The sequence below is a fragment of the Lygodium microphyllum genome, chromosome 3 (assembly GCF_053477565.2).
Source record: "Lygodium microphyllum isolate KBCC chromosome 3, Lygodium_microphyllum_v1.1.10, whole genome shotgun sequence".
In the NCBI taxonomy this organism is placed as follows: domain Eukaryota; kingdom Viridiplantae; phylum Streptophyta; class Polypodiopsida; order Schizaeales; family Lygodiaceae; genus Lygodium; species Lygodium microphyllum.
Genome location: NC_141137.1, coordinates 170,697,524 through 170,713,314, shown reverse-complemented (window position 1 = coordinate 170,713,314; position 15,791 = coordinate 170,697,524). Strand labels below are relative to the sequence as shown.

At 40.4% G+C, this 15,791-nt stretch overlaps 1 protein-coding gene across 1 annotated transcript; it reads right to left on the bottom strand.

Annotated features, from left to right (window-relative positions):
• Nucleotides 1–11,495: 11,495 nt before the first annotated feature.
• Nucleotides 11,496–14,912, bottom strand: LOC148039169 (Mitochondrial substrate carrier family protein). Its single transcript, XM_087675060.1, has 6 exons — nucleotides 14,631–14,912; nucleotides 14,311–14,394; nucleotides 13,531–13,592; nucleotides 13,050–13,411; nucleotides 12,729–12,943; nucleotides 11,496–12,035 (listed from the first exon to the last, which is right to left on the bottom strand). Exons 1-6 carry the CDS (start codon nucleotides 14,751–14,753, stop codon nucleotides 11,979–11,981), a joined length of 903 nt encoding a protein of 300 aa, XP_087531186.1. The 5' UTR covers nucleotides 14,754–14,912; the 3' UTR covers nucleotides 11,496–11,978.
• Nucleotides 14,913–15,791: the final 879 nt, after the last annotated feature.

The window sequence follows — 15,791 nt, the reverse complement described above, 5'->3', positions numbered from 1 at the left end:
ACAAAATGGGGACTCCAACAGTCACAATGTGTGACCGGGCCTTCCTTTATTCAAACTATGACTAAAAGAATAAAGAATAAAGTGATGATGACAGGCGGCTAGGTGGAGGCGCCTTTACCGCCAACATAAAGATCACAAGTTCTACTTCAATAGACAATATCAAAATTACCAATCCCAAAAATCATACCGATAGTCTCACAAACATGGATTTGGTAATTCTTGAAGACATTCTAGATATTCTCCCCATTCTCAGAAAAATGAACATGCAGTGAAAAAATAGCTTAAATGCTATATTTTTGGGAGTTCTTCACAATTGGCCAACAAGTGTCCCAAAAAGACCACTGCTAAGAAACAAACAGATGCTGCTAAGTTAAATTTACATTATCTTAGTGATATCTCCTCTCCTTCTTCTTCCTCTGAAGATTATTCTTCAGATACTAAAACTTACTCTTCTTCTGGAAGTAACAGTGACAGTAATATCTCTTGGTATACTGCTGACTCAGAAACCTCAGCAACTGATACAAATGTTTCTACAGATTCAAATACAAATGTCTCTAAGGAATATACAATCCATCCTGAACTTTTGAGTCAGTTAATGCACATGCAATCCATTTCTTAGGATGCAAAGAGAAATTGTTTCTTGGAGCTACTTCTACATCATGAGGAGAATCTTCCAGAATACAGAAAGGCTAACAACAACAATCTACATCTTTTGACACTTCTAATACTACTACCAACTCTTCTAATAAGAAGAAAAAAGATAAGGTACGTCAAGAATTTTTCACTAATCTGTATGACCTACCTAAACCAGGTACTCTAAGCCCTAAAACAAAAGGACACGCTAATATGTTTGTTCCTCATACACTTGAGCAAATGCATCACCCTCGTACTACAACCCAATTGCTACATTCTTTGTCTACCACAACTGCTACTACCCAGCCATAATTCAAGCTTTTACCCAAATGCAACAAGAGTTACATTCTTTATGTAAGGTGTACAGAAGACTACTCAAAGGACAAAAGAGTTAGCACATGGAACCACTACTATCCTCCAAGAATTACAAAGCTCTATAAATGAAAGTCCTACAAGACCTGTGAATCAAATCAGAGTTACTAATCCCCATGTATATAAAGTAAATGCCATGATCATTGGTGGTCCTATTCCCATGGTATGTGTCCAACTTAAAAATATGACACAATTCTCATCATATCTAGATGCTCTTTTAGACACTGGATCTAGTCTAACTATAGCCCCCTTTGAGTTATTTCCTCCAAATTGTATAAAAACATCTACTCCTATTATATTAGAACTATCAAATAACAATTGCTTGATATGAGCAATAATAGCTAGAGTGTAAGAGAGAAAAAGGAAAAAGTAAATGTGGGCATTTAGTTTATCCCAATGTGCATGTACCTTGAGCAACTCAACTTTATCATCTCTTAAAACTTAGGGACATCATTGGCCATCAGACAATATATAGCCTCACAGTCACAAGCTCCACCAAACCATAGGATTCCAAGATGGTGAGCATCTTTATGCACCAGATGTAATAATTCTCCCCATTGAGCTTCTGAATAACTTACACAACAACAAGGGCAACCCCCTTTAACTCTCCATAAAATAATTCTCCCCATTGAGCCTAAAACTCCACGTTGATCTCAAAAGACACTCACTTGAATAGCATTCACAACAACAAGGGCAACCCCCTTTAACTCTCCATGCACTGCTTGCTAGGGCTTTATCTACTCATCCTAACAAGTTTCAATTGTTGGAGGTGATGAAAACTCAAAATTTGCTCCAAAAAGATTGTAAATGCAGCCTTTTCTCCTTCATCAACAACATAACCTTACAAAAAATAGCAAGTTTGCTCCTTTCCCATGTTTCACCTATTTGCTTTAGCCTTTGAATCCTGAAAACACAAACTTTAGTTGCTCAGAAATCTCCCATTTAGGTCTACCCACAATCAATCAACCCTTCTACACTACTCTAATACCATGTCAAAGTTCAACGAATGCAAAAGCGTATGGAGAAGACTAAAAGACAATGAACATGAGAGAAGAGGGAGAGAAAAAAGAAATAGTAGAATGCATGAATCATCAAAGTATCTCTTTGAGCCGACACCTGAACTATGGACCGCTGACGGGGGTGGACATAAATAGTAGAAAGACGGCCATCAAAATGAACAAGTTGGCTAGCTAAAACTGATTGACCAACTACCAAAACTGGCTAAATTCGTTGAATAAAATATTCAATAAAATGTGATTTTCCCATATATACCATGTGGCACTACCAACTACCCATAAGCTATCCAACTTGCCTGGAATAAGGTGGCTACTCCTTAGTGACTGCTGAAAAATACCCAAACTGACAGGAAATGTGTAACTATTCTCAAGAGGACTAAATGTACCACTGTACCTAACAATGCTAGTCCAAGGGCTGACTAAATCTCTAATAATTCAACCAATCTATTAGCTTACGATTAATAAGATGGAGTCTTCTCATGAATGATCATAAAGAAGGATGTCAATCAGTGGATCACCTTGTTGATAGAACGGGTACCACGATCACTCATCATTCCACTAGACATCCATAGCACAACTTGTTGCAGCATTCCATCCACATCCCAATGGTACATATAGCCTAGAATAACTTCAAATATCCTACTTTGGAGTACAATGTGATTTTGTTTTGATGGTCCATACACTTGTGCATCTAAAAGCTATCATCCACATCATTTAGTGCTTCCCCGAATTCCAAGTGGTATAAGAAGTTGATAACCACATGCTAAACTTTTGGTTGATGTACTACCCTATAATAAAACTCCTACAATAGTAATATCCATCTAGCTAGCTAGCCACCCTATCATATTATGCTACTTGACTAAGTAGAGCAAGGCCAAATGGTCCATATGGAAAATAAGAGGGTGCCTAGAGTAAGTAGCACTGACATATATTGATTAAATACACCATTCCAAGGCATTCTTGTTTTGTTATCAAATTATTTCACTTTATTAGGAAGTGCTTCTAATTTTCATAGTAGATAGGTCAAAACTAGCACTTGGCACCTTCCTACATCAATATGCTCCCGATGAGAATACCCAACACTAGAAAGCCAGGTACTTTGCATCCCAAAGAAAATTTGCCTTGGGTACATGCCTCACCTAAGTATGTGAGATTGTTACATGAGCGAGCAATCAAAGATGTCAATCATGCCATTTGACTTATCCCATGAACCTTAGAACAACATTTGAGAACATTGAAACTCACTCTACATCATGGCGAATGCTTCCCATGAATCTACAACAATGCCATTTTGAGAAATCACATGACCAAGGAGCATAACCCATTTTACAACATAGATACTTTTCATTTGGGTGAGACAGCCAAGCCTCATGATAATGTGTCAAGCATAATTGGAGATGCCACATAGATGGAGAATGGCTCATGTGAAGTTGTTGAGATCATTCAAGGCAACATGTATAAAGTTAGTCAAATAGGGATTGAAATTTTCCTATATATCCCTTTAAAGGATGCTAGGGTATTTTTGAGACCAAGCCACATCATCATGTAGACAAAAATCCCTAGTGTGTGATGAAAGTTGTTATGGATTGCTATTTGGGATCTAATTGCACCTAGTTGCATGCATTCAACCAATCCAAAGAAAGAGTAAATCTCATTATTAGATACTTCATCCAAGAAAAGGTACATCTCACGATCAACTACTTCGTCCAATATACTATCCAAATAGAGTGATGGGAATGGATCAAGAACAAACACCTCGTTTAGCTTCCTATAGTCAACACACATCCTCAACTTCTTGGTTTTTTTAGGCACAATCAAAATAGGAGAGACCCATTCTATCCAATCTACTAGGGCAATGATTTTGACTTGAATCAACTTGTCTAGCTCATCCTTGACTGGATTTTCATATGTGGATTCCTCTCATACCACTACATGTGGACAGGTTTTGCATTTGGCTTTAGAGGAATGCAATGCTAATAGAATCACAAATCAAGCCCTTTCATATCCCTATGGTCCCAAACAAATACATCTCTAAATTCCCTTACCAAAGCAATATGTTCCTCCTAAAAGGTTGGATCCAAAGTGGTGATGTTAATAAGCTTTGCCACCTCTTCCCCCAAGTGCACCATGGCCAATTTGACTTCCTTTACTATGTTAACTTTCCACATCTAGGCCTTGAACTCCCATTCATAGGCACAACTTCCACCACATCAGAAGCTACCAAAGCCATCACTTCCAAGTCATCCCATTTTCTTTTAGTCCCTTTTTTTTTAACATTGATTGCCTATCTCTTGAACATTTGCTTGCAAGGCATATAAGTGTGTTTTCACACTAATTGCACATCATATTTAGGGCAATAATGCCAAGATGTGACTCTATCTTAAAAAACAAGGGACTATAATCAAAGGCTATCACTTGTCTTCCCAAATCCATCAACCTTCATTATCACTCTAAACTAGCTATCCTTCTTCCCATGCGCTCAAGATCCAATGCTTTGGATTATTGAACTAGTTATATAAGACTCTACCACATTGCATACAGAACTACTGAAGCACATACTCTTAGCAGCCATGGTGACAAGCAAGGTAGCCTTGTCATGCGTAAAGTAAATTGGGCATGACTTATGACACCTACAATGCAGGATGTGTATTTTAGTACTTATTAACTACTATCTGATATATTCAATCCTATAAGTACCAAGTCGTGCTCTTCTTTTTTGCATTACGAGTGTTAGTTGACATGTGGTAGCTGCTTTTAGGTGCATTGGGCTTGTACAACTCGTAAACTTATGAGTTTGTAACTCTCAAGCTTGTGAAAAAATATCATGTTGTATTTTTTGTATTAATGAGGTTAATTTTGCTACCCTTTTTTGGGAGGAGCACTATATGGGGCCATTACTAGTAGCTCTAGTCTAGAATGAAGCAACCTTCATAAGGTTTTTGAGGACTTTATGCCAATGGTTAAAATATGCCAAACACATGCTAACATTCAATAGTTAAATTTTAGAATGAAGTTGGCTCCGTGGATTTAGAAAAAAACACCTTAAAATTAGGCTTGGATCACTCATACAAGAAGTTTTAGACATTGTACCATGTAGGAAAAGGGGTTATTTTCCCTTGTTTTTCTTACAGCATCCAACATCATGAGTTTCTGCTTGAATCTAGCTAGATATGTAGTCCTTCCCTTATAGAAGCTCATGATGTTGTAATTCACAATTTGGGAATTATAGTGGAAATTTGTCTAAAACTTCTTTTATCCAGAGTGCAATCCATGGCCAAAAGTAATCGAGACTCTATATTGATTACTTGGATACAATGTGCAATCTTCATCAAGCAACCACTCAAATATTTGGAGAGCAAATGATATTGGTTGTTGCCAAGGTTCTTGGGTGGAGCATCAAAGTTTTGGTCAAGAAGGGCACCAAAGCTATTTATTGTATGGCAATGGATTCATGAGAGTGGCTTATAGTTCCCAATTTTGTGAATGTTAAATGTGTACCCTTACCATCCTTACCAAGGTATTGCATCTTTCTGAGGTACTACATCTTTAAAGGAAATAAGGCCATGTAATTACTTGAGACAATGTGAAGAAGGCATCACCATGTCACTACGACTAAAAACCCAGATGACAAAGCAATTGTTTTCAACTTGGAGGATCACTTCAAGGAGGTGACTCCCAATGGTGTCTCCTCAAAGAATCACCATTTGCTGGTTTTGGATGGGCATGGTAGTGATATGCCTATTGGCCTTGCTGAGAAATCTCTATTAACCTAATATTTATTTTGATTAGCAAGTGTCTCCAAATAAATTTTGCTAGGGGGCAAGATAGTCTTAAATCACAATTATCCTACCAACAAGAGTGGAATCATAGTAGGACTACATACTTTGTACTAGAGGTAATCTGGATTTTCTCCATATGCCTAAAATATATTTTGATTTTTTTGTGTTTCCAAAGAAAGGTTTAATAGTGGGCAAGGCACTCTTAGTTCATGGTTATACTCGTGTGGTTATCATAGTAAGATTATGTATTTTGAAGTTTGTTAGTAGAGGTAATCTAGTAGTTGTGTGTTTAGAGTGTGTTTTGGAAGTAATCTAGATTTTCTCCAAATGGCCAAATTATGCTTTGCGAGCCCAGACGTCATCAACGCCACTAAGCTTTACCATATACCCTCCATCCTACTTGAGCATGAGGCATCTTTGCAGTTACAAGGGAAGCTTTCATCTCAATCTAGTAGCTCAAATGAGGCCTTTGCATCTTCAAACAAGGGTAACAAGAAGAACTCGAAGGCCCAATGTTACCATCATGGTAAGAAGGGACATTTGTACAAGGATTACAAACAATTAGCAACTTCGAGGAAAAAGGAGAAAGATACAGACTCCTCTAACTTCAACTTGGATCCTTCAGCCCATGCATAGAAGGGATCATCTTCTTCAAATTGAGGGAAGGGCTTGGCCGCCCCTCCTGCTTTCTAGTACAAGTGATGTGGTCATTCAACTCCCCAGTGCCAAAGAGGGAGTGTGAGAGGATGGTGAGATGGGGCAAGTGTGTCTCATCTATACATGTATAAAATTGCATAAATTCTAAAGAGGGCCTTCTCTAACAAATCAACCACAATATGGCAGGTTTTGGAATCTTGGAGTTGGGATTAACTTCCAGGTTCATGACGGGTTGTTACTTCATAGAGAGCACGTTTGGTTGCTAGTTCAATCCCACATGAGGGGACACTGGTGGTCTTATATGCTTCTGTAAGACATTGTTGACAGACACAAAGATCTTTTATGATTCTTCTCTGTTTTCAAGTTCTGGTGCAATTAACATCCGACATCAAGTTTTCTCTGAGACACCTTTGTGGTGACTTGATCACCCATTGCTTGGGTATCCATGGTCCTATTTTGGTGGTCTTTGTTATATGGCGTATGATAAGTCCTTATCATTGTGTTGTATCAAATCACCCATGATCTAAGAGAGGGTGTTAGTAGTATTGTCAACTCATGTGTGAGTCTGTGCATGCCAGCATGGACTCGACACATGCTAGTTATATAGGCATTTTATTGTGTATTTATGTGGTCTATTTTTGGCATTTTATTTGGCTGACTAGCATTTATAGTCAACTCAAATGATAACCAACCTAGAATTTATCTAGCTCATGTGGAGTAAACAATATCCAACCAAGGAGCAGCAATGTCACGAAGAACCATATCGACTGAGACCATAGAGGAGATCTGCCACAACACTAAACCATGTACACGAGCCACATGACTATGGATGCCCGATATTGAATAAAAAATGAAGGCATTCCAAGTACGCCAAATATGCCACAAGGCTATTCATCTAAGGAAATGAAAAAGGCAAGAATAATATGATTGCAAAGAGGACATAGAGGTCATCTTTCCCATAATCCACGGGCGAGTTGATATCCAATGCTGAGTCACCGAGGACCACATATGGGAAACAAAACTCCAAATCTGTCTCACAACAGGACAAGAGACAAAGAGATGCAGCACTATCTTATCACATGTAGTGCAGAATACACGACCAGCACAAATCTTGCAAGCACACAACACATCCCCAGTTGGAAGATCCCCAATAAGCAACCTCCACATGAACACTTTGACCTCCACATGAACACTTTGCCTTGATACAAAAAGCAAAAATCGTTAATGGAAAATTGCATGCCTCTTCACCCAAAGATAACACATCATACAAGTGCCTAGTTGTGAGTTTCAATCCTCACTCTATGCCACTCAATTGGTGAGAGTGCTTGTCTTGTGATGGTCATGGTTTCATATAATAAATAAAATAGTTACAATAGGAATCAATCTTCTATGAAAAGAAGAAAGCTCCAAACACAATGCTCGATTCTCATGTCCAATTGTTTACCCTTGTTTCAAAAACGTGAAGCAAAGGACGAATGGTTTCCTTTTCCCCCAATTTGGGGTTGGGGGAATTTGGCCTAGGTTAAAACATTAGTCATGGCTATATTTCTAGCAACTCAAGAGTTTGCTGTCCTCCCGGTCGTAAGTGAATTCGAAGCCTTCTTGGATGATCCTGCCGAGGAGGCCATGTTTGCCGTCGGGGACGGGTACGAAGGCAGGGTAATAATTATCGCCATTGATGCAGATGAAGAGGTTGTGCTTCTGGAGGGGGAGGCCAACGCCGCCGCAGCGCTCTCTTTGGGTGCGCCTGCCCGCATGGAGTGCTCAAACCTCTCTCTCTCTCTCTCTCTCTCTCTCTCTCTCTCTCTCTCTCTCTGGGTGCGCCTGCCCGCATGGAGTTCTCAAAGCTCTTCGAACTTGACACGCTTCTCCAACCAGCCTCCATCCTTGCTCGCTGCTACGCTTTGACGGGTGCTTGCCGGCCATGCCGCTTGCTCCTCCTTGCCCATGCTCCTGCTGCTAGCTGCTCCTTCTACAACTACCTGCCTGCTTGGAGAGAGAGAGAGAGAGAGAGAGAGAGAGAGAGAGCGAGTCTTTTCCCCATTTCGTCTGGTGATCCCCTTCAGGTGCATTTTATAAGCTTTTCAGCTTTATACTTTTCTTTCACTAATCTTCAACTCCTGTAAGAGACTAGAGTAAGATTACCATCGGTAGGGTGATCAGCAGGACTAGACATATCTGAATTTAGTGACAGCACCAAGCTTCCTCCACATTTTAGCTTGATTTCTAAACCCCATCTATCCTACATTGACTTAACAAACTGATGGTTACGAAGAAAAGAACGATTACACATGAAGAGAGGGGGGGGGGGGGCACTATTATAGTATTGCCGGCTGACAAGGGTGAAATAGAAGGCTTCTCCGATAAATTCAAATTGTTTGAGAATCGCTCTTCCATGGTACGTTTGCACAACCCAGTTGCAGAATTCGTCCTCACCTGGGATTTTTTCCATTAAAGAGAAAGAAGGCCCACAACATGTAAAGTCAACATACCTCCTCTCAATGCGTTGCAATGAGAAAGCCACTGGAGTTCCCAGGACCTTGGCACTGTTCTTTGTGGCCTCAAGTTCCTCTTGTCGCAAGGAAGTCGAGCTCCTTGGTCTTGCCATTGCAAGCTTCTTTTTTGCTCAGGTGTTTGGATTCGGAATACTTGCCTCCTCTCCACCCATTGCCTGCATGGACGATGGTGGCACCTGCCTGAGGTGGCCGCCACCCTCCGTGACGGTTCTCTTGGGGCCTTCATAGCCCTTTAATGATCCCTTAATTAATTCAAAGACATTAGCTTCTTTAATCACTACGCTCTCTCAATCTAATTGCGGCAAGGGTTTTCTTTTTGGTTATGTATAATTTGCACGAACGTCTTCTTTTTCTTCCAACATGTCCCAATACTCGCACAAGGGTATCCAGATAGGGTATGTTATTCCTAGACCTCCTAGACACAATTTAAGAAAAATTACACATATTACTCAAAGTAATACACTAAGGCTTTACAACTAGGTATTGTAAAGTGACAAATCTTTCTCACGATTGCCAAGCAATACACCAAGTTATCCACAATTAAGATTTGTTAAACCAAGGTATCCAAAGGAACAATAAGGTATCAAAAACTGTAAAATATTACAACTATTGTAACTAAGGCTCCAAAATGTGCGTGCATGTGCGCGTGCAAGCAAAGGGGTGTGCACGCACACGCCAGTGAGAAAGCGAGTGGCTGACAGTCATTGTTTGTGAGTCTGTAGGTTTATACTGTGTAGTTTGGTGAGGTAAGACAGATGTATCTCGCTTCATTATGGAAGTGCGTGCCAAATCACACCACCACTCCTAGTTGTAAATTTAAATACGTAAATCTCATACTTATTCTTACGCAAAAACCATCTATTTTCGAATGCTTTCAACTTTATTGCACGATATCTTTGCTATTGATATACTATGCCTTACAACCCAACATCAAATTTATAGATTACTATAACATCATGAAGGTATTGTTGTAAATTCCCTTCCCTCCCAACTGCAAGATACAATAATATCCTCTGGTGGATGATCATCCTTTGATCTTTTGAGCCTCCTTGGCTTTAGGAGCTATCATATCCATATAAAATATTTGAAGCCATAGTAATAAATAGGTCATTACCACCACTTAACATCCCCACAAACACAGATTCTGTGTTTATTTCAATGAAGTAGTACAATGTCTAATCAAACCCCATGAACAGATTCTGTGCTTATTTCAATGTAGTAGTACAATGTCTAATCAAATCGCATGAAAAGAACTCTTCAAAGAAAACAATTGAGAAGCTGAATTTATGCTCAAAATCAAACAAAATATTAAAATCGCAAGATTGATTGCACAATCTCCTTCTGTCCACTCTGCGGCAATGTTCCAATTATGAATGTTTTTGTCATTCATGCTACTCTCATTCTTTTATAATACGGTTAAATTGTACTAAAGAGTTAAGTGATAAAGCATCACAAACAAATGCATCGAGCATAAACCAACAACTTAGACTCCAAACAGCCTTTTGTGCATTATCTTAAAGACATGGACGTCTTCCTTAAGCTTTTGGCATGCTACTAGAAACAAGGTTAGAAATCAACTCGACTAGACCACAAAAACAAGATATCTTTGAGATTTTTCACCATCTTGCTCGAAAATATCAGAAACAACTAAGGGGATCAATATCCACTGTAAGCAGAACTATTAGACGGCCAAATGTAGACCTCCACATATACAGGCAGGAGGGGGCCACCAGTGGAAGGACCCCCGGGGGCGGGGGGGGCACCGCCGCCGGGGGGTGGGTTGTGTGGCAGGGAGTTTTATGGTGGGTTGGCGGTGGTGTGTGGGCGTTTTTGGGGATTGGGATGGGTGGTGTGTGGGAGGCACCAGCCACCTCTGCACAAAGGGAGATTGTTTATGGTGTAAAACAAGGGAGTAACAAGTTGCAGGCAGTCCAGCCTGTTGACCATGGTCAGATCAAATACTTATTCTTTTTCCTGAGGTAAAAAGAGATCCTAGATTACAAAATTGTGTCAAATGATTGTTCACTTATTGTGGCTGACATATTGCCAAATGTCAGGCTTTCAGAGCTACAAGTTACTTCACGTTCCTAGTGTCAGAATTTTTTGGTGGGTTGGTGGTGGTGTATGGGCGTTTTTGGGGATTGGGATGGGGATTGGGATGGGTGGTGTATGTGAGGCACCAAAAACAGAGTTATCATGAATGATTCAATGCATGTATAAACAATATCCACTGCACACCCACTATCGTGTTAACAAAATACCTTGCATTCCAGAGCTAATGGCATCAATGACATCATTCACTAGAAATCATAAGAGTGTTGTGTTAACCATACAATGACCCTGTGAAGACATACAAGCGTTGGAATGCTTGCAATGGAGCTATAAGACAGCTTTCCAAACAAACTTAAACCCAAGCACCTGTGTGGCTGCTTTTCCAAGTCTAGCATTTTTAAGCCAAGAATAAAATTCTTGCGTTAAATGTAAAAAAGAAGTTGGAAGAGCAAACCTTATAATTTCTTACAGTGAGACCTCTACACAAAGGGAGATCGTTTATGGTGTAAAACAAGGGAGTAACAAGTTGCAGGCAGTCCAGCCTGTTGACTATGGTCAGATCAAATACTTATTCACAATGGAAGCAACTCATTCATTCAAAGAAATTGTTTTTCCTGAGGTGAAAAGAGATCCTAGATTACAAAATTGTGTCAAATGATTGTTCACTTATTGTGGCTGACATATTGCCAAATGTCAGGCTTTCAGAGCTACAAGTTACTTCACGTTCCTAGTGTCAGAGTAATGAATACTAATAGTGGCCGTAAATTGGGGGGGAAGGGGGCAGTTATACTCAGAGTAACTTTATGTAGCCAATTATGAATGAGGACACTTTTTTAAAAAATTGGGATGAAGGGACTGCTAGCCATATCTTCCACGAGATCTGAAGCTGCAGTGAGCTCATTTTAAGCCTCACCAGTCTAATCAGCCTGTTTATCAGTATCCAACAAGTAAAACTACAACCCAAATGATTTCTCCAGTTTTTGTATCTGATTTAAGAAAATCCAAGTCATCTGCAATCCAACATTCAAATGAATCAAAACTCTCTCGGATCAAATTATATAAAACAACAAATTTCCTAACCTCAAGGCACAGGTCAGAGGCTCATTGATACGAACCAAATATCTACAACCCTATTTGCATTGTTTACTTTTTCTAGCATACAAAGCACAAAGAAGAAAACCTTCGGCCACCTGATGGCAGTGGTAGAGAGAGACCAAAAACCCACCACATGAATAGTCACTAACCACACACCAGACCACTCGGCTACAGAATGCACATTGTATATTTGATTGAAGACATTTTGTTGCTGTTGTCTACAGAACTTTAAAGCAATCCACATAATAACAGCAGGGATACTTAAACAGGCCTGTCGAACCATCACACACCGTGAATGCAGGTTCATACCCTATGCATACTTCACATAAGCACGGAAGCCCTCAAATACACATGCACATGGTAGCATGATAATTAACCCCAAATGCACCAACAGCATGTTCAGTAGAAGTCTTCAAGCAGCTCATTACTAAGTTTATTGCTCTACTTATCATTTGACCAGTCAAACAACTTTTAACGGCTTAGCCATCATCTATTCTATACATCTATTCAGCACACAATACACATATTTCAATTATAAACAGAAAATATCAATGCCAGCTATGTACTTTTAGAACTACCAAAAGAAATGTTATGTATATGAGAATTACCATGACATGCGGAGCTATACGGACACAATAAACTCCAAACCCAGTGTAGAGCCTCAGTGGCCCGTGTTCCTTTACGGTTTTGATGGCACAATCAAGTGGCCCACTATAGGGATATTTTCCTTGAGCATCAGGCTGCATCTTCTGAATTTGAGTCTTCACAAAATCAAAAGGAAGGCTGCAAGCTGAAGCAAAGAAACCAGAGACAGCACTGGCACCTGCAGTGGAACCAAATTCAGAACCACAGAAAAGGATGAAACCAAGGAAACTTGGAAATATTTGTTTTTCTTGGGATAATAAAAAGATGATAAGATCTGAACTCACCGACAACAGTTGGACCTTCTGAAAAATGCAAAGTGTCTCTGAAAAATTCTACACTTTGATCATAGGAGGCAAGCATTCCCATGTTGAGAGCCATGGCACGAACAACAGTGGGTCCAGCTCCTTTCCACAAGGCAAGGACACCCTCATCTGCAGAAATTCTGTAGAGAGCATGGAACACATTGGTGTAATTTCTGCGTTGTGCAAGGGGTAATGTGTTGTCAGCTTGCATTCGGATCAATGCAAGATCTGCAGGATTACCAAAGCAAGCACCAATCGCACCAGCTGTCAACCCACATAACGCCTTCTGATAAAGTGGAAGTGGCTTTCCTTCATTGGCTTGAGTAGCTTTGTTGGTTAGTATCCTGCTCCACAAAAATAAGATAAATGCCAACCAGCCCTGAAGCAAAACGTGAACTTAACTACCTTCAATTATGTCAACAAGCAGCAAGAGCAAGGGTTTTTTGCAGTCCTAACTACACACCTGAATGACCCAAGACGTGCAGTGGTGTATGTGGCCTGCCTCAATAACCCTGCAGACAACCCCTGCAATCCCCCAAAAAATCCCAGATCATAAGATGAAAGCAGGAACAGAAGTGGCTTGGTTATACGATCTTTCATGCTCACAATAAAATTCTAGCGGTGATGAAAAGCAAAGTGAGCTTCAACCAAGTATTCAGTGTCCACTATGAATCATCACTGAAATCTATGACCATAGAATTGGCACGGGGTAATGTGGTGAAGCACTAATCATCTTGCAATAATGAAAAGCAGGAACAGAAGTGGCTTGGTTATACGATCTTTCATGCTCACAATAAAATTCTAGTGGAGATGAAAAGCAAAGTGAGCTTCAACCAAGTATTCAGAGTCCACTATGAATCATCACTGAAATCTATGACCATACAATTGGCACGGGGTAATGTGTTGAACCACTAATTATCTTGCAATAAATGAACTTCAATTTAAAGCAACTGGAAAAAGTAAATCGCACAATGAATGCTGCATCGTTCCTTCGGAGCAAACCTAGGCACATCATTGAAAATAGTGAAGAAAGTGCGTCAAATGCTTGAAGCTACTTGTATGGCAGCTGCACTACAATACTAAACTCCAACTGTGCACATTAATCTTCTCATCAAATGAGATTCTAAGCTAGTGATCATCCATACTTCATGCAGGCATATTAATAGTGCAGTTGATATCTCTAGCCCTTCCGATTAAGCATCAATTAATCTACTGAAAGAAAACGGGGGAGACTCTGACAAACCTTATAGAAAGATCCAACTCCCTCCTTTTTAAGCATGTCCTTGGCGACATGTACAGCCGAGCCCTGGCCTAGCTGTATGCGCACCTGCAAAAAAAATTGGCGAGCAGGAAAGGATCGACTTAAGATCATAAGGACTGAAAAATGACCTCCCGGACATACATGAGGAATCTAGGTACAATATAGGTCTTCAGACATTCAAAAACCAAAAAAGCCAAAACAAAGGATAGAGAGCTTTCAGATCTGCGTCAAACAAACGCAGATCTCTCTCTCTCTCTCTCTCTCTCTCTCTCTCTCTCTCTCTCTCTCTCTCTCTCTCTCACCTTGACTATGTCCACCGGTTGAATGACGCACGTGGCAAGCATGCCGGAGAGGCCCCCGTTAACGAAGGGCTTGGCAGTGCTCCACACCTTGTTGGTCTGCGGCTTGTCTGAAGGGGAGGCCATGGCGGACGAACGGGAAGCTGCAGGAGACAGAAGAGAAGGAAGGCTCTTCTGTGGTGGTCTCTGTGAGCTGCTTCGGCTGTCGCTCTGCCCCCTTTCTCTCCCTCTCCTTTTTGTGTGTGTGAGAGAGAGAGAGAGAGAGAAATACTATGAAAAGTCGACTCGATACCCGCAAACACGAAGCTCGACCTTGTGTTTTTCGTGTGTCCTATTGATTTTTATTTTTATTTTTATTTTTTCTCTGGTCGCCTGTTTTGCCAAAATAGCGGTGCTTCCTAGCCCCTCTCTCCCAAAGCTCTGCCTTTTTCCACACGTCTCGCAAAGAATCTCTCTCCCTCTCTAGGTATCTACACTATCTAGTCTTAGTAGACTACAAAGCATTGACAATCTCAAAGATAAATCATCATCAAGCTCAAGCTGCAATGCTTCACGTTATCATCCTTGGCATCGCACCATCGTCCGACATCAATGTTGTCACAGACGATCTGACCACCTCAATGATGCCTCACCCTTGTGTGCGATGCACATGTGGTGGAATAGCTGAACACTCGTGATGGTAAGCCCATGTTGCACAAACCCTAGGGATATCTAGTGTTTCCCAATTCTACTGCAATCAATGAGGCACAAGCAAAGACATAGCATTCCAACATTCACCCAATCTCACCAAATTCAACCATCACATGTGCGCTTAGTGAAAAATAAGCTACCACGATTCATGGATTTCCTTATCGTGGTGTAGATTTGAAGCCTCGTGTGCATGATACTTCGTGTCGTGCAAGTGAAGATTGAAGGTAGTTGCACAAGTAACACACTATGTGAAACTCTATAAATTATGATCTATCTATAATATATTAATTATAATGAACCAGTTTACCAACGCTTATACTATCCCTACATGGCAACTTCTTTCTTTTGTCGACTAGATATTAGCTCATCCCCCCACATATGCAACCTCTCTCCCTCAAAATAGATCATATCCGTGTGTCCCACGCACACTTTCTTCCCAAAAATAGTTCATAACCATGCTCTCAAGTCTCTTTC

What these genes read in the sequence shown, in the direction of transcription:
- LOC148039169 (XM_087675060.1), bottom strand. Translation starts at nt 14,753, where the DNA reads ATGGCCTCCCCTTCAGACAAGCCGCAGACCAACAAGGTGTGGAGCACT. An exon ending in AACCGGTGGACATAGTCAAG is followed by an intron (nt 14,395 to 14,630) that starts GTGAGAGAGAGA and finishes TTTTTTTTGCAG; the next exon opens with GTGCGCATACAGCTAGGCCA. An exon ending in GTATAGCTCCGCATGTCATG is followed by an intron (nt 12,036 to 12,728) that starts GTAATTCTCATA and finishes GTTGGATTGCAG; the next exon opens with ATGACTTGGATTTTCTTAAA.